The sequence below is a fragment of the Acartia tonsa genome, chromosome 9, assembly GCF_053477335.1.
Source record: "Acartia tonsa isolate MP-2025a chromosome 9, ASM5347733v1, whole genome shotgun sequence".
Taxonomy (NCBI): Eukaryota; Metazoa; Arthropoda; class Copepoda; order Calanoida; family Acartiidae; genus Acartia; species Acartia tonsa.
Window position 1 is genome coordinate 5378390 of NC_137268.1, and position 22105 is coordinate 5400494.

At 31.1% G+C, this 22105-nt stretch overlaps 2 protein-coding genes across 4 annotated transcripts in view; one reads left to right on the forward strand and one right to left on the reverse strand.

Moving 5' to 3' along the window:
• LOC145328072 (uncharacterized) overlaps positions 1-22105 on the forward strand; it is a 296033-nt gene that overhangs the window by 126335 nt on the left and 147593 nt on the right. The window lies entirely within an intron of this gene.
• Positions 1-22105, reverse strand: part of LOC145327696 (uncharacterized) — a 51524-nt gene that overhangs the window by 19726 nt on the left and 9693 nt on the right. The window contains exons 5-6 of the mRNA XM_080171251.1: positions 20202-20270; positions 16980-17046 (exon numbers count right to left, since the gene is read on the reverse strand). Coding sequence (XP_080027377.1) covers positions 16980-17046; positions 20202-20270 — 136 coding nt within the window. The remainder of the gene's footprint in view (positions 1-16979; positions 17047-20201; positions 20271-22105) is intronic.

A 22105-nucleotide genomic window follows, 5' to 3' on the forward strand; every position in this document is an offset into this window, starting at 1 on the left:
GCTGTTTAGTGTTTATAATACGATACTATAAATAACTATTTCAGTGTGTCGACGTATCAAATTTTTTTCTTGATTTAATAGGTTTTGAGTCATACTGAAAAGAAAAATTATTATATTGTAGACATTTATAAAAAACAGAAATTTACTTGCGCGATAATTGTTTACAATATGAGATATTTATAGAACAATGAAAGATTGATTATACTGCCCCTAGATTGGATTAATTATTTATTGAATCCTATTATAGACAGCTTTCCACGGAAATTAAAAAAAAATATAAGAATAAAAATAATACTGGTAGTAATACGATGAAATACACGGTTCAGTATGGCTGAGAAACGGTTCTAATCCAGCGGATATTAATAGGTTTCCATTCTGTAATAGTAATTTATCCCATCGTATTAGAGTCAGCTTTCCGCGGAAATCAAAATGAAAAATGAAAGGATTAAAACCAGTTTTTTAGTCCTAATTGGACCCAAAGATCCAGGCTAAGAAAATTTGTTTTAATTTAATGATTTTTATTTTAATATTTGAGGAAAATTGTCTGTAATACGATGATTTACATAATTTTTCAGTATGGCAGAAAACCGGTTCTAATCCAGAGGATGTTAATCGGTTTCAAAGCCATACTGAGAAATGGATTATCAATTGACAAAAGCATAGCTTTTATAGGTCGGTCCGTCCGTTCGTGGAAAATTGTCTCTAATACGATGCTTAACATAATACTTTAGTATGGCGGAGAACCAGTTTTAATCCAGCGGATATTAATCGGTTTGGAAGCCATACTGGAAAATGGATTATCAATTGATAAAAGCAAAGCTTTTTTAATTGGGATCGGTCCGTCCGTTCGTACGTCCATTGGTTAATATTTCAGTATGGCAGAAACGGGTTCTAATCTAGCGGATTGTCTGTAATACAATTCTTTAATATTTTTTCAGTATGACGGAGAACCGGTTCTAATCCAGCGGATATTAATCGGTTTCAAAGCCATACTGAAAAATGGATTATTCATTGATAAAAAGATAGCTTTTATAATTGAGGTCGGTCCGTCCGTTCGTGGAAAATTGTCTCTAATACGATGCTTTACATAATTTTTCAGCATGGCGGAGAACCAGTTTTAATCCAGCGGATATTAATCGTCATTAAGCGCTATCCTATAAATTCTCACCAAGTTAAACTGGTTATAAAACTTTGAATTAAAGTGTGATTTACCCTCCAATGGCACCTCCCTCCTTTGCTCAAATATATGCATCATGAAACGTTTTAAGAAATAAAGCCAATAATCGACCCATTTAAATATAATCCAACTATGTAATCCCCAAAGTTTTATTATAATGTTTTCTTATTCTTTGGGTTAACAACTTCAGGAGAGGTAATTTTGTATACATCAATTTATTGGTCATTGTCTTATCCCATTAAATCAATTCTGAATTAACCAACTCTAATGCATACTGAAAAATAATGTATTATAATTATGTAGACAATTTCCTGGGTATAGTCCCTTTCGTGGCAACGCTCTTTAAGGGTCGTATTTTTAAAATGGCTTTTGATAGGTTATTTTAGGTTAGGTTAGGTTATATTGGGTTAGGTGATTGCCCCGTAGGGTTAGACAATTGGTCCCGCAGGGTTAGAGCCCCTCACAGGGGATAGCAGTAGGAGAATAGCTAATGTGAAAATACGAAGAAACGCCCCTTAAGGGGCGTTGCTATGAGAGGGACTATACCCAATTTCCGAGTTAAAACGAAATTTCCAGTATGGCTTCAAAACCGATTAATATTCGCTGGATTAGAACCAGTTCTAAGCCATACTGAAAAATTATGTATAGCATCGTATTACAGAGAGTTTTCCACTTTTATTGAAATAATACTCATAAACCTAAAACCAATTTTCTTAGCCCGGGCCATGCGGGGTTAAGAAATCCGCGGAAAGCTGACTATAATACGATGCAATAAATAATTACATTCTTTTTTTCACATCTAAAATTTCCTGTATGGCAACAAAACCGATTAACATCCGCTGGATTAGAACTGGTTTTAAGCCATACTGAAAAAGCAAGTATCATTTCGTATTATACCCAGTTTTCTACTATTATAAAATGCAAAATCATAATTTGAAAATAATTTTGTTTTTATTTCCGTTGTGTTAAAATAGTATTTCAACCTTACATGTTGAATTATAGACAATTTTACACAAAAAAATCATCAAGGAATTAAATCCATTAAACTTTAATTATAAACTTAGTGTATAGTTTTTTTTATCCGTGGAAATCGATCTATAATACTGAAATAATGTATCATTTAAAATAACCTTTTTTAGTATCGAAGCTACTCTATAATTCACTTTGTCCGTCAGTCTGTCAGTCAGTCCGTAACGGGGGAAATGGGATTTACTCAGCTCCTATAAAAGATAGAAAGCTGAAACGTTTTTGACAACATTCCCATCATTAAGGAGCACAAATAACTATCAAACATACAAGGCGATCGGACCGTTATTTAGTTGTAGATATCAAAATTAAATTAAGCAGTGTCTATTAAAAAATCTAAAAGATTATTACATTTCTTTTTTACCTCATTTGAGCATTTACTTTATTTCATTATAAATACATGCATGTATACATAACAGTGCGTCTGTTATATATTTATTTTTAAAAACTATTTTGACGCAAACCTTTTCACATTTTTTGAGCTATGCATTTTGTTATTTACATTTACTTGTTTTAACTTAACAAATATAAGAAATGCGCGGGGTTTTCACTAGAAATATTTGGATTGCAAACTTGGTTAATAGAAGAAATAGGTTAATGTTAGGTATTATCACGTTTTGATGTATATTTATGAGCAAACAAAGAAGGGAGGTGTCATTGGACTGTAAACTGTACACTGGTACCCTAAGTTTTATTACAACTTTATCTCATTCTTTTACTCAAAACTCTAGCAGGTTCCAAACTATTAGTTATTTTGTGGTTCGTTTTTTTTAGGGTGGGGTGGGGGGCGATTTTTCTTGGGAGGGTGGTGGTATCCTCCCTTAAACAGACAGAGACACACATAGATCCTGTTACTTTTTAAAAACAGTATATTATTCAAATAATAATAATTATTTATCGCCTCGTATTATAGTTAGCTTTCCGCGGATATTAGATTGAAAAAAATAAAATATTAAAACCAGTTTTGTTAGCTCTGAATGGTTGAAGGACCTGGCTAAGTAAACGGATTTTAATTTCATGATTTTTTGTTTTAATACTCGTGGAAAATTGTCTGTAATAAGTTGCTATACATGATTTTTTTCAGTATTGATTAGAACTGGTTATAATTTAGCGGATTTTAATTGGTTTTGAAGCCATACTGGAAAAAATATTTTCGGTACTAGGCCATACTGAAAAATGTACAATCATAAGATTATAACCAGTTTTATTAGCCTTAGGCAGGGTTCGGAAGCCGCGCCTCAGCCGCGCATAAGCCTCAGTTTTAAACCTGCTTGTGAGCAGAAAATGAAATTTCAGAAAGAAGGATTGTCTGCTAAAGAGCAGTTTTATACATCCAGCTGAATTTTATAGTGATAAAATGAAGATTTCAATGAGGCTTACACGCGGCTTACGCGCGGCTTCCGATCCCTGGCCTTAGGAATCTCGCGGCTTACAAAACTTATTATTGTACATTTTTAAATTCGGGAAAATTGTTTATAATACGATACAACAAATAACTATTCCAGTATGGCTCAGAATTTAATTCATTTCCGCGGTTTAAAAACAGTTTCTGAGCAACTCTGAATAAAACAACAAATCTGGAATTAATTTTGTAATAAAATTTTGTATCTTTGAAAATGCTTTTAAAACGATGTGATATATAATCCTTCACCAGGGAGGTGGGGGGCATTGGACTGTTAATTACAATGGTGAGTTTTATAAACACGTTATTTTATTTGTTGTATGAGTAAATTTTCAACCAATAACTTAAATCTTGAAGGAGTAATCTTGTTTATTATCATAATTTATCATGCATTGTCATATCCATTAAGATCCCTGTCCCTTACAGCTTAAAAATTATTATCTTTACGCTGCGATGGATACAAGTTGTTGGTGAAATTCGTAAAATCTTAGTTATATGAAAATGAATAAAATTAATCTCCCTTCCAATAATTAATCATAAAAATTTTGACCAAGGGCTGTATATTTACTAACCTCTAAGTGTCCTATTCCTCCTCGTAACATTGTAGCATGGTTAATAAAATTATCACGATTGAAATTATATTTTAACTAATGTTAATGCATTATTTATCTGCTATTGACCTCTCCCTCTACATTATATTTTATTGTTATCCAATACTATCAGATATCTGAAGGGATACAACAATGGACTAAAAATGCAGTTAGGACTCGAGACAAAATTCGTGCAATCAAAGATTTGGTTGTCTATTGGGTGTTACCTTACTTAATACACTGGGCGATTGAGCGCTTTACACTGCAATTTAAAACACAGAGTAGGTTCAAGGTGGCGTGGATAGGAATTGCACCCGAAGTGTCACCGAGCCCCTAGAGGTAATACTGGTATAAGGACAAGTATGTTCATAAGAAGAACAGCATTATTTTACTTTACTGAATTTAACATGGACAAGTATAAATATAAGTAGAGCAGCAATATTATACAATACTGATGTTTAAGTAATGTTGAAGTATAAATTTATAAATAGCGCAGCAAAATTATATTATGCTGTCCCTAGTAAACCCTCCTCGTGGAGTAAGCATGAAAAAAAGTAAATTGCTTACTTAATTGTGCCATTTTTGTGGTAAATTACTGATTTTAACATGTGCTTTATTTCCACAAGTTTGTCAGCAACATTATAATTATCTAAATTTAACAAGGACATTAGTAACGCAGCAACATTATTCCTTCTAATGTTAACAAGGACAGTAATATACATATTTAGCACAGCAACATTATACTATACTAATTTGAAACAAGGATAAGTATTAAGTGCAGTCAATATTGTCTAAAATGACTATAACATTTGGAAAAATAGTGCAGCTATTACCTTTTATGATACAAATAAGGATTTTAATTGCCAATTATCTGAAAAGTTTATATCCTTGATATGAATTTTTTTTGAAATTTTATAACTCTGCGAACCCAAAATCTTCATGCGGTTTTTAATATCTTTGGTATGATTCAATCTACGCATATAAGATTGCTTTAATCGTTTTCCAGGTCCCATAACTGTGCTGCTAGAACTTTATTTTTTTTAAATTGGTTAAGAAATAAGGATTTTAGAAGCTATAATATTAGAATACTAGTTGTTTGATCCTTATCCTATTGGGGAGTCTGATGGAGGTCAGGAACAAAGCCTAAAACCAACCCTAAGACATGTATAAACCTTTCCTTAAAAGTGTAACCAAATTGGAACAGTATTAGCAAGCTGTTTTTGTTATCGGCCAGCCGGAAATCGTCCGATTTCGGCCGGATTTGGCCGTTTAAAATACTCAGCCCATATTTTTTTCATGTTAAGTTTAAAAATATCGTAGTCGGCTATTCTTTGGCCGATTTAGTCGTCCAAGGTAGCAAAAAAATACTCCTGGTCGTAATAAATTCAAATCCGTTGACCAATCAAAAATCAGTCTGGTGGTTGTCGCGCAACGATGATTTTAAAGTTGTAGACATGATAATAATTGCATAAAAAAGAAGTACAGTTTAAAAATACTGTATTTGGCTATTCCTTAGCCGATTTAGTCGTCCAAGGTGGCCAAAAAAATAGTCCTGGTCGTAATAAATTCAAATCCGTTAACCAATCTAAAATCGGTCCAGTGGTTGTCATGTAACAATGATTTTAAAGTTGTAGACATGATAATAATTGCATAAAATGGAAGTAAAGTTTAATAATACCGTATTCGGCTATTCCTTGGCCAATTTAGTCGTCCAAGGTGGCAAAAAAATAGTCCTGGTTGTAATAAATTCAAATCCGTTGACCAATCTAAAATCGGTCCAGTGGTTGTCTCATAACAATGATTTTAAAGTTGTTTTAAATGCTGCGCATATTATAAATATAATAATGTCGTCTTCGAAACGGAAATTTTATGCTAGCAAATTTTTGAACTTCTTTTGTGATTAATATGGATCTTTTACCATAAAATTACTTTTTCATAAACTAATTATTATTTAACTACCTTTTTTAAAGTAGCTGCACTAATTTTCCACCAAAAAAAAATTATTGACTGCACTTAATAAGTATATCCATAAGTAGGGCAGCAACATTAAACTATTTAACAAAGTATCCTTATTCCTCTCCCCTTCTATGGCATTGGGGTACCCAAAAATGTAGGTACCCAAAAGTTTTTCTATGTGTGTGTGTTTTAGTTATGCAGCAAATGATACAAGAATATTTATAATTCAGTACCAAATTTTGCCCTGGATTGTTGGGCTTGTTTTTATAGCTTGTAAGCTCATTTATATGATTGGATCTACCTGTAAAATATAAAAATTGAATTTTGGGACTTTACTTATAGGGGCTAGGGGAACAAAAGAACCCCCAAAACGCTAAAAATATAAGTTCTGAGCTTATTTTTAAAGATATCAATCTGATTTTTTTAAAGAAAACTTTTTTAACATAACTTAACCAAGTAACTATTACAGATTTCATTTCAGGACTTCCTTTCTAGAGGCTAGTGGAGCAAAAGACCCCCCTTAAACTATAAATATGAGTTCTGAGCTTATTTTTAGTAGCAAAGCGCTACTCTATAATTAGTAGTGAAGCTACTCTATTATTTGAAATGTCTATCTGTCTGTCCGTCCATCTGAGACAGAAAGGGGGAAACATGATTTTTTCAACTCCTAAACCCTGAACCACTTCATTATGCATTTTACATTTTCTGTATATTTTGTCTATGGTAGTCCATAAGTGTACAGATTTACTGTACATTGTTTCTATTTGTTAAAGCAACACATATGAGAAAAGAAAAAGATTCTGTTTAAAGTAAAATGCTTATGTGTCAATGAAAAACTTTATTTTTTTAAAATTTATTTACTTGTCTACTTCATTATGCAAATCTAAAGAAAATCAATGGAGAAACATTTATTATGCACTTTTCTCCTCTTTTAAAGATTGAATCTGATAAAATAACAATTTTTAAAGGGATTTGTGCATTGATTATTATGAAAAACAGTATAAGGTAGAAATTAATGAATTTTCTAAATAAGAAATATTAGAAAAAAATTCAACCTTTTATCACTTTAGAGGACAACTGCTTACCTTCAGTCTAATGGATGTAGCTTAATACATGTTAAAGATAAAAATTACCCTTAAAAGTATACTAAAATGTTTTTTAATGTATTAAAAAAATCAACTTTAAAATTTTGATTTTAAGGATGATGTCCTTTGAGATACTCCAGGTGTTGGTGATGGTGAGCTAAATGTTTTCTAAGTACATGCCCATTACAACAACTTGTCTATTAACCTATGTACCATTTATTGTAGTCATAGCAGCCTCCAATGGAGCCTCCCAACACAAAATATAACCATTATCTAAAAACTACAATATTTACCTTATGAATTAGAGTAATTTAAATTGCAATTTTTTTCTATTTTAATACTGCATGGCTTGAGGCTGCTATGACTACAAAAGTTGGACCATAGTGCAATGTATAAGTTGTCATCATGGCCATGCACTCTGATAACTTTGGCTCACCATCACCACTAGTAAGAGCACCTTAAAGGCCACCATCCTCAAAATCAAGATTTTAAAATGGATTTTTTAAACACATGAAAAAACATTTTTGTATACTTTTGAGGGTAATTTATATCTTTAACAAGTATTTAGCTTCATCCATAAAACTGGGGTTCAGCAGCTGTCCTCTAAAGTGATAAGGGTCAAATTTCTTCTTTTCAAATATTTCTAATTTATAAAAATCATTAATTTCTACCTTATACTGTTTTTCATAATAATTAATGCATAAATTCCTTTAAAAAATGTTATTTTATGAGTTTCAATCTTTAAAAGAGGAGAAAATTGCAAAATAAACCTTTTCCCATTGATTTTCTTTGGATTTGCATAATGAAGTGGATCAGTAAAAAATCAAAAAAAATATTTTTTGATCAATACATAAGCATTTTACTTTAAACAGAATCTTTTTCTTTTATGTTGTATTAACAAATAGAAACAATATACAGTAAATCTGTACACTTATGGAATATACAAAATATCCAGAAAAATGTAAATTGCATAATGAAGTGGTTAAGGGTTTATAAAAGATAAAGAGCTGAAATTTTTAGGGATAATTATGCTAACAATCTTCATATTTTCATCAAGTTTCATTAAGTTTTGCCAATTGTTTGGGGTGCTAGATCGATTCTTACATTTTTAAGGACTTTCAAGGACTTCCAAGTTTTTTTTTGAAAGGAATGGTAATTTCCATTTCAGGTTGTAAATCTTTTTTATTCCCAAAACTTTTAACCTTGGAACTAAAATTTGTCGGTATAAATAATCCCAATAATAGAAAAATGCTTTTAACTTTAAAAACTTAATTTTTTCATCACAATGTGTATAATAAAGGATGAATTCGGATATTTATTTGGCCACCTTTTCGACATATCTCTTTAGATCTCTGGTAAATTATGCTTTTGAAAATCAAAACTCATTTTGATGAAATTTTATTTTGTTGATATCTTTTTTGTTAATAAAGTTAGGATCATGAAAATATCATTAACCTTACAAGACTCAAAAAAATCCTTTAACTTAAAACTTATTTTAACTTTTTACTTAAAACTTATGTAAGTTACTTTTTCTTAAGTTACTTTTTCAAAATTTAGGCTCTTTCTAAAATTTTTTTCTTGTGTGGAAATATTAAGAGATCAACAACATATGCTACTTTTTTTGATACACTAAGTAATATGGTCTGTAAACCCTAAAAAATACTTTTTGTGTGTCATGCTGTATTACATAGAAGCTCCACAATGATGTCTTAGTTCCTAAATGCCAAATTTCATTGGGGGTGGGGGTTATCATACCTGTACATCCCTCCCCCCTTAGACATCAGTGCACTTCATTGCTTGTTTTTATATATAATAGCTTTAAATTTTTTTTTGAATAAAAGTCTAATCCCAAATGACAAATACTATATTAGATATTTTACTATTATTTATTTATTCTAAATGTTAATAATAATTCATGAATATTTTTTGTAAATATTAAAGAAACATATGATAGAAAGAGTAGTTTTGTGTATTTCATATCAATATTAAATATATTTTATTTTTAGTAATTTTTTCTCAGGAGTTTACTTCATTGGAGAACAGAGTTGATAAATCAATCAAAATATCATTAGAGTACATTAGAATCACTTCAAAGACAGATTGTCTCAGTCTGTGGTTAGAGTGGTTTTGCTGGAACTTTATAAGACAACTTTAAATCAGAAATAGAAGATTGATTTATGCAGAAAACTAGTGAATTTGATTTAAACATCTAATTTGTATAAATTTAAAACAAACTTTCATCAGTCATTTTTTAAACATGAAAAAGATATAAAATTTTTGAATGTATTGTAATACTGTATAATATCATGTAGTTTAATATAATTTGACTTATAAAGTTTTTTTTACATTAATTATAGGTTCAATTTTGCCAATTTTCATCATGAAAGTAGGAAATAAATCACAAAAAATGGCTTGTTTAAGTAAGGATTTTGTAGCAAAAATGGAAGATTTAAGTAAGAAATTAATCTCAAAAATGGCTTGTTTAAGTAAGAATTTTGTAACAAAAATGGAAGATATAAGTAAGAATTTAATCACAAAAATGGCTTATTTAGGTAAGGATTTTGTAACAAAAATGGATGATATAAGTAGGAAGTTAATCACAAAAATAGCTTATTTAAGTAAGGATTTTGCAACCAAAATGGATGATTTAAGTAAGTAATCAACCTCAAAAATGGCTTATTTAAGTAAGGATTTTGCAACAAAAATGGATGATTTAAGTAAGCAATCAACCCCAAAAATGGCTTAATTAAGTAAGGATTTTGCAACAAAAATGGATGATTTAAGTAAGTACTCAACCCCAAAAATGGCTTATATAAGTAAGGATTTTGTAGCAAAAATGGATGATTTAAGTAAGCAATCAACCACAAAAATGGCTTATTTAAGTAAGGATTTTGCAACAAAAATGGATGATTTAAGTAAGGATTTTGCAACAAAAATGGATGATTTAAGTAAGTAATCAACCCCAAAAATGGCTTATTTAAGTAAGGGTTTTGCAACAATAATGGATGATTTAAGTAAGCAATCAACCCCAAAAATGGCTTAATTAAGTAAGGATTTTGCAACAAAAATGGATGATTTAAGTAAGTACTCAACCCCAAAAATGGCTTATTTAAGTAAGGGTTTTGTAGCAAAAATGGATGATTTAAGTAAGCAATCAACCCCAAAAATGGCTTAATTAAGTAAGGATTTTGCAACAAAAATGGATGATTTAAGTAAGTAATCAACCCCAAAAATGGCTTATTTAAGTAAGGGTTTTGCAACAAAAATGGATGATTTAAGTAAGTAATCAACCCCAAAAATGGCTTTTTTAAGTAAGGATTTTGTAGCAAAAATGGATGATTTAAGTAAGCAATCAACCCCAAAAATGGCTTATTTAAGTAAGGATTTTGCAACAAAAATGGATGGTTTAAGTAAGTAATCAACCCCAAAAATGGCTTATTTAAGTAAGGGGTTTGCAGCAAAAATGGAGGATTTAAGTAAGCAATCAACCCCAAAAATGGCTTGTTTAAGTAAGGATTTTGTAGCAAAAATAGAAGATATAAGTAGGACATTTATCACAAAAATGGCTTGTTTAAGTAAGGATTTTGTAGCAAAAATGGAAGATATAAGTAGGACATTAATCACAAAAATGGCTTGTTTAAGTAAGGATTTTGTAGCAAAAATGGAAGATGTAAGTAAGCAATCAACTACAAATATAGCCTAAATGGCTGAGAAGGGATTAAATTTTGAGGAAAAATAATCCGGATTAAAATCTTAATCTGTAAGACATTTACGTCAAAAGCGTCCGATTTGGCTGATTCTTGTCAGCCACCCTTATTTTTGGGGATTTTTAGGGGTTTATAGGGCAATAATAGTTCTTCAAGTAAGCAATTAACCTACGAAAATGGCTCGTTAGTCCGACATGTCCGATTTAAGTAAGCCACTTTTGTTGTAAAGTGCGGACTTTCCCGATGTGAGCACGTCCTACTTAAATCTGACAAAAATGCTTATATAAGCACAAAAAAAGGTAAATTGCTGAGATAGAGATTACTAGGGATATATTTGCAGGTGGCTTTACAATTGTAGAATAACAGGATTAGCTGGGTGCGTAGCATCACTATAATATCTTGGTTTTCGCATGGCCCAGAGCTGCCGAATACCACATATGTTATATTTTATTTCAATCAGGGAAACAATCATAAGATAAATACTTTTTCTAACATTCCCCCTTTGAAATAAGCTTTATTTTCATCACTTTACAACACCAGATTTACTTTTATTTACCCCACCTAGGTCATCTTAATTAATTCTAAAACTGCTCAATTAAGGCGCATAGTTAAATGTAATGTGTTTAATACTCGATCATAGACTAAAGAAGTTTAATTTCACAAAGAAGTTTCGCTTAAAAAGAACAAAGGGCTTTTTAAGACATAATAAATGATTAAGGGGTTTATTTAAAACTAATTGGTCTAAAATTCACTTTTTTATGCTTAGTCATGTCCGTAACAAGGATGCCTACATCCATTGTAATAAAACACTTATAATTACCTATTCAAATATTTTTAACAAAAAATAATACAATGGAACAATCGGTCTTATTGAATTATTTATGAAAATCAATAATTGGTTAATTAAACAAGCAAGCATAAAAAAAGGTTTTCATTGACTTAATGCCAATACCTGCAAAAAAAATATGTTTATTGACACCCAGCAAGGGTGGCTGGCATCCTGTGGCCACAAGGATGGTGACTTTTAAAATAAATTAAATTCGAAATAAAAACAAATAAGCAAATGAAAGCTATGAAATGGATGTATTATTACTTGGATATAACTCAAGATTTTAATGTGAAATTTGCAGTGGGCTAAAATACAGGTTCCAACCGATTTACTTGATCCACTCCCCTCCTACTAATAAATGAGTTCCATCTTAGGAAGCTAAATTGAAGACAATTTCCCTCCTGCCATAATATCCACGTATATTCTACACCAATTGCTATGGATAAAAATTTAGATGAATTAAGGAGTTGCCGTTATATTTTTGAAGTGTACTGGTAAAATGACTATATTCTGACCTGACACGTACTTCCTAATCAAAATTCAAAGAATTAAGCATATTTGATTTTACACACAGTATTATTTAGAATGAGTGTATGCTTGTAGAGATACGATAAATTTATATCAAATTATCCTTATATAAAAGTAATAGGATCTCTATCTGTCTGTACCGAAGGAACTGATATGGTTCTCCTTTACAATATAGCTTCTAATAGTTCCATTGAAGGTTTATGTACCACTCAAAAAATGTTAAGATTATAACTTTGAAATAGAATTTATGTTTGTGAATAAAAACTTAAGTTGAATTGGTAATAATATCAGGGCTTTTCTATCTATCTATTTCTAGTAAATCTATTGTTTTTAAATTATATAAAATTGTAGTACCTTTTTTTTCTGCTTAGTCATGCCCCTATGGTTTTAATATGTCGGGCGTTAAACTAATGGATTTTGAATACGTGGATATTGGGACAGATTCTCGTATACCCTGATAAAATGTTTCTCCCTGCTGGCTACTATAACTAAAACCCCCTATCTCCTTATGACTTTACCCCATCCCTTCATCTGATCATCGAGGAACTTATTGACCAATAAATGAGGACTTTATTAGCAACCTAAATTGACGTCAAATTGTCAATATATCCTCGTATTTTATATCCACTTGGCTTTTTACAAAAAAAAATTAATTTGAAAAAATAGCATGTCCTATAACAACTAAATTTGTAACGTTTTTAAATAAACACCCACAAGACTAACTTGAAGTTGATAGATTAAACACGCATGCAATCTTTATAAGATTTTGCACCATATTAAACACTCTCGTTTTTTAGGAGGGACATGCATTAAAAAAAATCTTTAAGGCAGGGGCGTGCACAGCGTTCTATCAGGGGGGTGTTAAACGTCGAGGGAGTGAAAAGGGGGATATGCATATTCCTTATATCTTATTTTAGTATGGTGTTAACAGCCCCTACATAACAAAACTGTTATTTATTTCACTTTAATTTTCGTGGAAAATCGCTATAAAACTATGCTGTACAATATTTTTCACCAGGGCTGAGAACCGGATCTAATCCACCGGATATTAATCGGTTTCAAAGCCATACTAGAATAAATATTGAATTTGATTGGCCGTCAAAAAGATAAGGATTCCTTTGTGGGTTTAAAAAGTTAGGTGTTGCAACAATAAAGTTAAAACTATCTTTTTGGTCATAATTGTCCTTGATAACAGGGAAGTCCTAGGTTTTTTTATTGTGAGGGAGGGGGTAAAACGAGAAATTTCAAAGTGTTAAGGGTGGTAATCTATTTTTTTTAAATCAAGAGGGATAAAGAGAGGGGTTCAAGCTTTTTTTTGGGGGGGGGATAAAATAATTTTAAGGGGGGGTAATTCGTTTTAGGGGGATAATTTTTTTGTATCCCCCCCAAAATTTTTACCCTGGGGGTAAAATTTGCTTTGGGGGGGGGGGGTAATTACCCCCCCTGAAATCTGTTGGCAGGGGTAAATTTTGTTTACCCCCCCTTAAAATTTAACCTCGGAGTAAAATTTTTGTGGGGGGTAATTTAAATTTTATGAAATATTTAGTATAGAAAATGCGTGCGAAGCGCGGAAAATTTTTTTTTGTTACAGATTTTTTATTTTTTGTGGGGGGGCACCCCCAGGGTAAGGGTAAATTTTAAATGGGGGGGGGGGGGTAATCCCCACTTTACCCCCCCCCCCCTTGGACGTCTATGGGTTCAAGTTTGAGGGTGGTAATCAAACCTTTACCCCCACCCTTTGATGTATATGCTTGGTAAGAAGGAAAAAAAAATAATAATTAATTTTAATTACAGTTTTAAATAAATGCTCAAAAGCTATAATTGACAAATGCTGGTTTTTGCAATTTCTCCTTTATCTAAATGCATATCAAACATTAGAGTAAAACACTAGAATGAAATATAACTGTATCTCCCCATCGCAACCGTCTTGTGAAACCTTTCATTTAAGTCATTGAAAATCCACCAATGGTATCGCTTCTATTCAACAGCCAAGTAGCAGAAAATAATTTAGAAGCAGACGAAAGAGGTATTTGAAAATGAAGGGAGGTAGTTGTCTGTATATACACATCTGTACCATAGATCTGTTTATTAAAGAAGGATGACAACATCCATATAAAAGCTTAAAAAGCAGGCAGTCCAAGAAAAATTCATCTTAACCGATAATGCTTGATCATCTTGACTGACATACATTCTCAATGCATATCAAACAAAAATAACTATTATTGTTATAGAAAAATCGATATATAATTACTTGTATGTTGCACGATATTTCCATGTTCTCTGATTAAATAATGCTCGCAGCTGGCTAAAATAACGATCAACCCCATCCTTTCCCCCCACCCCCTACTTTTTAACGAACTGACCTATAAATGAGATCCATATTAGCAAGCTAAATGGACTACAAATTTTCCTCTACAAATACATATATACACGTATATCCTATAACCCGTATACACTCGTTTATTGGTCAGTTCGTTCATACACTAGGAGGGGAGTAGATGAGGTAAAGGGGCTGGAAGATAGGAATCGTTTTTTTTTAGCCCGCTGTGTGTTTTACTTTATTACTGAATATGAAAATAGGTGTAAAATCCAAGTAAAATTTATATTCTTTGATATTTTATTTCTCTTATCCTAATTATATTGTGAATCAATAGCTAATTAATTCTTCAACAAATAGAATAAAATAAATATTTTTTTTTCTTCAAATTTTCACTAGGTGTCTCTTTCTTTTAAAATAAAATTAATATTTAAAATTTCTTTAAATCTGGCTAACCCAAAATTATTCAAAGATTATGTTATTGAGTATTTTTTGTAATTATCTAAAAAATATGCTTTAAAAAGATTTATATATTATGAAAAGCATTGAAAAAAAAACAATAAAGTATAATAAAAGTAATTTCCATAAATATTGACATTATCAACACATTAATTGTAGCACTGCTCTGTGGAAATATCTTGCTCCCTAAAGGGTGTAAAATATGATTAAGTTCAACCTGGATTTTCTACCTTCATATTCTTTCAATATCTTAAAAAGCTATGTATGACTTCAATGGATATAGAAAACGTGGATTGTGACAGGGGCATTTTTGCCGTCAATTTAGATTTTGAATTTTATCTTTGATAGTTATATTTGAGAGTTTATTTTTCTTGGATCACCTATCCCTGTTTTAATAATGGATGCCTATGGACTGTGCAAGTTTAAAAACAGCGAAATGTGTCAGGGAGGAAGGGGACATTAGCTGTTTATTATACTAGTTCCCAAAGTTCAATTCTCGGTCATTGTCTTATCTCTTTAGATCCCTGGAAATGTGATGAAATGCAGAAATAATTCAAGGCTAAGGCCCTAATGGGGTCTAATACTTAAATATTTAAAAAGCTTTAATAGTTAACAAAAAACTAACTTTATAGAGTCCCGTAAAATGTTTAGTACATTTAGAAAACTCATACATACGTGAAAGGAGAAAATCGCTCAACAAAAAATTCTTACGTCATAAAATGAGGGATTAGGAGAGCAGGAGTGGGATAGAAAACCCCTAAAAAATAGATGGATAATCCTTCATTTTTATGACGTCACATGCTGATTTTTTGAGCGACTTTCTCCTTTAATATACAAAGCTAAAATTTAACGAATATATACTAGATGCTTTGCCACTAGCCTAAAGGGGAGGGAGGACGGGGTTAAAAAAGCCTAAAACTATCATTAGACAAAAATTTTGATTCACTAAAGAGTACAACCAGTTTAGGCCAGCATTTTCAGAGATCTTTTTCTTCCAACAAGACTTCAGTAGTACTTCTTATATCATAGGATTCGGAAACTCATCCATTTGAATAAACAGGAAAATAATATTTGCACCATTAAAAACATAAAAACTTATTTTATATAATATTGTTATCATTTTTTAAGGATCGGTCCTCTGGTCTTTAAAATGGACACATAAGACTTTCATACTTATTGCAAAATTATTTACATTTTGAAATATGCAATTATTTTTAGAACACACAAGCATAGAGGAATTAGGGTTAAAATCACTATTTTTCTCTATAGGAGAACCCAGGGTTTAGTTAAGGTTAGGTAACACCCAACTAAAGTAACACTTTTTGATTAAAAGACATTTGTCTTACAGTCCTAACTAAATATCTATCTATCTATCTATCTATCTATCTATCTATCTATCTATCTATCTATCTATCTATCTATCTATCTATCTATCTATCTATCTATCTATCTATCTATCTATCTATCTATATATCTATCTATCTATCTATCTATCTATCTATCTATCTATCTATCTATCTACCTATCTATCTATCTATCTATCTATCTATCTATCTATATATCTATCTATCTATCTATCTATCTATCTATCTATCTACCTATCTATCTATCTATCTATCTATCTATCTATCTATCTATCTATCTATCTATCTATCTATCTATCTATCTATCTATTTATCTATCTATCTATCTATCTATTTATCTATCTATCTATCTATCTATCTATCTATCTATCTATCTATCTATCTATCTATATATCTATCTATCTATCTATCTATCTATCTATCTATCTATCTATCTATCTATCTATCTATCTATCTATCTATCTATCTATCTATCTATCTATCTATCTATCTATCTATCTATCTATCTATTTATCTATCTATCTATCTATCTATCTTACCTTCCATTGCTGCCTTTTTTCTTTTGTATTCTAGTTTGTATTCTCTCATATGCAGTCAAAACATTATCTAAATTATACATACAAATTGTATAGGCTCAATTCATATACCAAAGAATCTATATTAGTATTACAGTATTGGAACGAAACCGATTCATATTCGCTGGATCAGACCCGGTTCCTGGCCAAATTGAAAAAATCATGTATAGCTTCTAATTTTCCATTTTAATATCTGCGGAAAGCTGTCTATAATATAATGCGATAAACAACTATCTATAATACAAAGTAGAACGATATCTGTCTGTTTGTTTGTAGCGAAGGATCTCGCTAACCGCTGAACCGATCGGGTTATCCTTTACAGGGTAGCTTCTCATAGGTCCCGGGAAGGTTTATAACTATTTTCTTGGGGGGTGAAGCCGCTAGTTAATATATAAATAAATAATGAATACAAAGTGCAGCTTATTTACAACCTAGCTCTGGATAGCTGTACGTCCGATTATTTATATAATTTATCATTTTCTTTAAAAGAACATATAGTTTTTTTTGTAAATGCTGCGCTTAATATGAATATAATCACCCTTGTGACTTTAATAGATTATAAAAAGTGCAATGTTTAACCAAAATCATAAACAGTAATTCCAACATTTATTATGTCCACTAAACAATTTAATGCATAATTTTTAATTTTAAACAGTTATGTTATATAAAAACAAGTAGCACATAAGTAATAGAAGCGTTGAAAAATGAAAGGTGTAGGTTTCAATATCTGCTGGATTAGAACTGGTTATAAGCCTTACTGAAAAAATCATGTATAGAGACAATGTTCTACGAATATTAAAGTGAACATTATAAATTGAACTCCAGTTTTAATCTTATTATTATTTATATCAATATCCTGAAAGCTGTCAGCAACAAAAATCAACAATAGTCTTTTCATGCCTGGTTTTTAATCAATGGGACAATTTTAACATATATAAATTTATTATCTACTTTAGAAAAATATGTATGGTTACTCAACTACTATTGGAGAAAGCGTGGATATTTTGTAAAGTAAAAATAATAGTCTAATTATGGAGTAGCTCCACTCTGAACAACTGTAATATTCCGTTAAGAATATAATGATAAAGATAACGCATGTCACCTTGTCAAGCATATATTCTCATTTAACATAGATTAAGGTTACTGTTTTTTTGTAAAGCGCAGGTTCTCTAAGAGTCTATAATACTTGAATAATCAATGCTTCAATGACTATGTATACGGACAAATTTGTTAAAACGAATAAAATCTTAATTTTGAATTTACATTTGTAAAAGAAGATGAAAAGCATTTGTCTATAGTACTTATAGAATACCTCATTTATTGGTCAGTTTGTTCATCCAGTAGGAGGGGAAAGGATGGGGTAAAGTGGTAATGTTTTATTAGCTAGCATTGTTTATCACTTTATTAGAGTATATAAAAAGCTGGTGTAACATCCAAGTAATTATATTTCGATTATTTTAGCATTAACAACAGACAAGTTAGGTTATGTTATATGAGGTAGGAGTTAGCCCCGCAGGGTAATGTAAACGTAGTAAAGGCCCCGCTGGTTTAGATTTTCCCCTACCCAGTAAAAACTTTAATATACACTATATCTGTCATAACTGGAGCGAAAGAATACAACCACAAATGCATAAAACATTTTTTTCATTTCAAATGTTCATTAAGAATTGTAGCTTAAGGATTGTTATAAAACAGTAACAAAAAAATAAGATTTTAAATTTATTTAACAATGCTATGTAAAATACTAGCTGCTGTGCCCCAAGGTTCTATGGGCTTTGTATTTAAATGGATAGAAAAGAGCAGAACAGCCTACAACCAATCCAAGACTTAAATAGAAAATGCATAAAGTTGCCTAAAACCATCCCTGCACCAATGTGAAGGCTCTCTACTTTGGAGAACCATATCGGTTCAGCAGTTAGCGAGATCCTTCGTTACAGACAAAAAAAGATTATTACATTATATAATAGGATGTATCTATCTTTGACAAAAATGGATATTGTCTTTTTCGTGACATCGCCTCTTAAGGGGCGTTTCGTCGGGTTTTACAGTTGCTTTTAATATGTCATTTTAGGTAAGTTTAGGTTAGAAATAGGAGAAAAGCTACTGTGAAAATACGACAAAACGACCCTTAAGAGGCGATGTCATGAAACCTAAAATACCCAAATATACTTTTTTTGTTGTTTTGTATGTGAATGTCGCTATAAAAACAATTGACCCCTCGAGGCATTCTAAGCTATACAGTACGTTTTTAGGAGTGTAGTAACTATATAAAAAAAACACCCTTCATCTTTTCATTTTTTCCCTCTCATTTTTGCCATAACTTATTTATTTTCTCTACAATTTAGGTTTTGGTTTTAAAAGAGAAAAATTTTATTTAATTGGAATATATATTTTATTTTGGGTGATTTCTTTTGAGAATGGTGAGGTACCTTTCCTCAAAATAGTTATAATTTATAAACATACACATTTGAGTTATAGTAAACTACAATGTACTATATCGGTTCAGATGTAAGCGTGACTTTACAGAAAGACTGACACACATGCTGTTACTTGTATATAAAAATATTTATCTGTCCATCCATAGTCTCTATTTATCACATTATTTCTTTACCTATCACTGTTATTTTTCCATTAAATTTTTTTTTATCACTGTATTTTTATGCTATCAGATTTAAAAGCATTGCATCTATAAACCTGCATGTACTTGTTTTTATCTATGCACCTATACTTATAGACCCTACATATTCTAAATTGTTATTTCATACAGGGCAAACAAAATTATCCCCATAACTTTACTTATGAGGTTACAAAAGGGGTTTGAGGAATTTTCAAATAATAAAATATTCTGGCTTTTGGATCGTGTTAAGACTTAAATTGTCTTTTAAGATAGGACAGATATAACCTTTCTTTTAGAGAAAAAGAAAAAAAAAACTTATATTCAAGACCTTTTTCTATAAGTAGTGTAATTGGCCGGTTCTCAGCCTTACTGAAAAATTATGTATAGCATCGTATTATATCCATTTTTCTGCGAATATAAAAATATACTGTAGTAAGATTTAAACCAGTTTTGTGCCATTTGTGCCATTGGCATAACTGGACTAAAAAAAACTAGCATTAATCTTTTAATTGTAAATTTTTATATCCGCGGAAAGCTGTTTATAATACGATTTGACAAATGACTATTACCTAATAGTGAGGATCTAACAACACCTCCATTTTTTTCAATAGCATTCATTGTCAGCATGGCTAGGGCACCTGAAAAAAGAATAATCCTTATGTAAAAGTAACAGTATGTCTGACTGTGTGTATGTGTGTGGTAAAGGATCTCGCTAACGGCAGACCCGATATGCTTCTCTTTACAATGAAGCTTCTTATAGGTTCAGGAAAAGTGTTATTTTAAGACAAGACACATCGACAGTCGACACTCCTAAATAAATCGACCCAAAAAAAATAACCCCCCACCAAAATAAAAATTCTTTTGAAACAAGAAAAGAGTCAACTTCAAATTCCACCCCTCCCCTCCTTTTCTTTCCGCAAAAGCCTCAGAAGCCTCTAGGGGCGTTATTCTTAGTAATATAAACATAATAATGTGTGATTCCACTTTGTTCGAACCAATTTAAGTATCATTTTCAAATTAAGATGATAAAATCTTTTTAAAAAACAATTTAAACATCATGACTAGTAGATTTGGGTTTTATCCTGAAATCTTTTCGTACTACAAATGGTTATGCCTAATAACCAGAGCACGGCAGCCGCCTGTAAACATCTAGGAAATAAACAATTTTCAAAGCGTCCAAAGGGGTTGAAATTAGGGACTCACGCTGTATATGATTTACTTTATCATCGTCTTATTTACTTAACTATTAGAGAAATATAGTATTTTATATTTATGGATAAATCAATTTCTTTTACTAAAACCTTTCTTATCATTCATTTTCTTAACCATCTTAACATCATTATGTGGCTACATGGAAATTTATTAAGTAGTAAAATTTTATGATAATATGTTTGTTGCATAATTTCTATAAATAGTAACAAGGATGACAACATAACAAAAAATATCAATATTCGTAAAATTAATATGAGTATTTCAAGACTTGTTTATATTAATACTTTGTTTATAACATTGTGTTTTAACGTTATAGAAATCCCAACCAATACTACAAATATTAAATCTATAGGATAATTTTAAAATTAAATTGCTTTTTTAATTGTAACTTTTACTGGAATCTTAAAGCAAAGTTTGAAATAGATAGGAAGATTCTAACATGCCTTTATTCATTAGAAACGGGTTGATGGACTGGCCATAAATGTAGAAATGTTTCGCTTTTAAAATATAAAAGGAAACCTAAGATTAAACAGTTTTTTGCGATCAAACCACCGTGTAATAATTAAGGATTTTTACAATTAATTTTGTATGTCTCGTATACATATTAATTATTAAGTTGTTGAATGTATTGTAAGATCTCGAAAAATACATTTACTTAACCACTGAACCGATATGGTTCTTCTTTACAGTGAAGCTTATCATATAACTATTAGTATTATAGTATGAAGTATTGAAAAACCGTACTAATTAGCCACTAAAAGGGCGAAACACTGTGTCTATGGATATATAAGCTCGTTTGGTCAGGTATTAGGCTGAACTAGAGCACTCTCAGGGGAATGAAAAACCGTACTAATTAGCCATAGGTGCAAGGCCCCCAACTAATCATGAGTTGGTTGAGCTCTCTGGTCGAAATTTCATTCCTTACTCATCATGGGGTAATGGCGCAATGGGTAGGGTGTTGGCCTGGTAATCTAAGGGTTCCCGGTTCAAGCCCAGCCACGTGCAAAATTAACTCTAATGAATTGAGCCATACTGATGAGCCCTAAAAGGGCGAAACACTGTGTCTATGGATATATTATATAAAGTAGTAAGGTTTTTTAATGGCGCAAAATATCTAGGAAAATACTGATCGGAAATGGTTGTACTTTTCAGGAAAGCTTTATCAATGTATTGGGTAGGTTTTAAGCTATTTTTCTGATCTACCCTTGGGGCTAGTGGTGAAGCAACTAGCACGTTAAAAGAAAACTAAATAGGTGCTTTG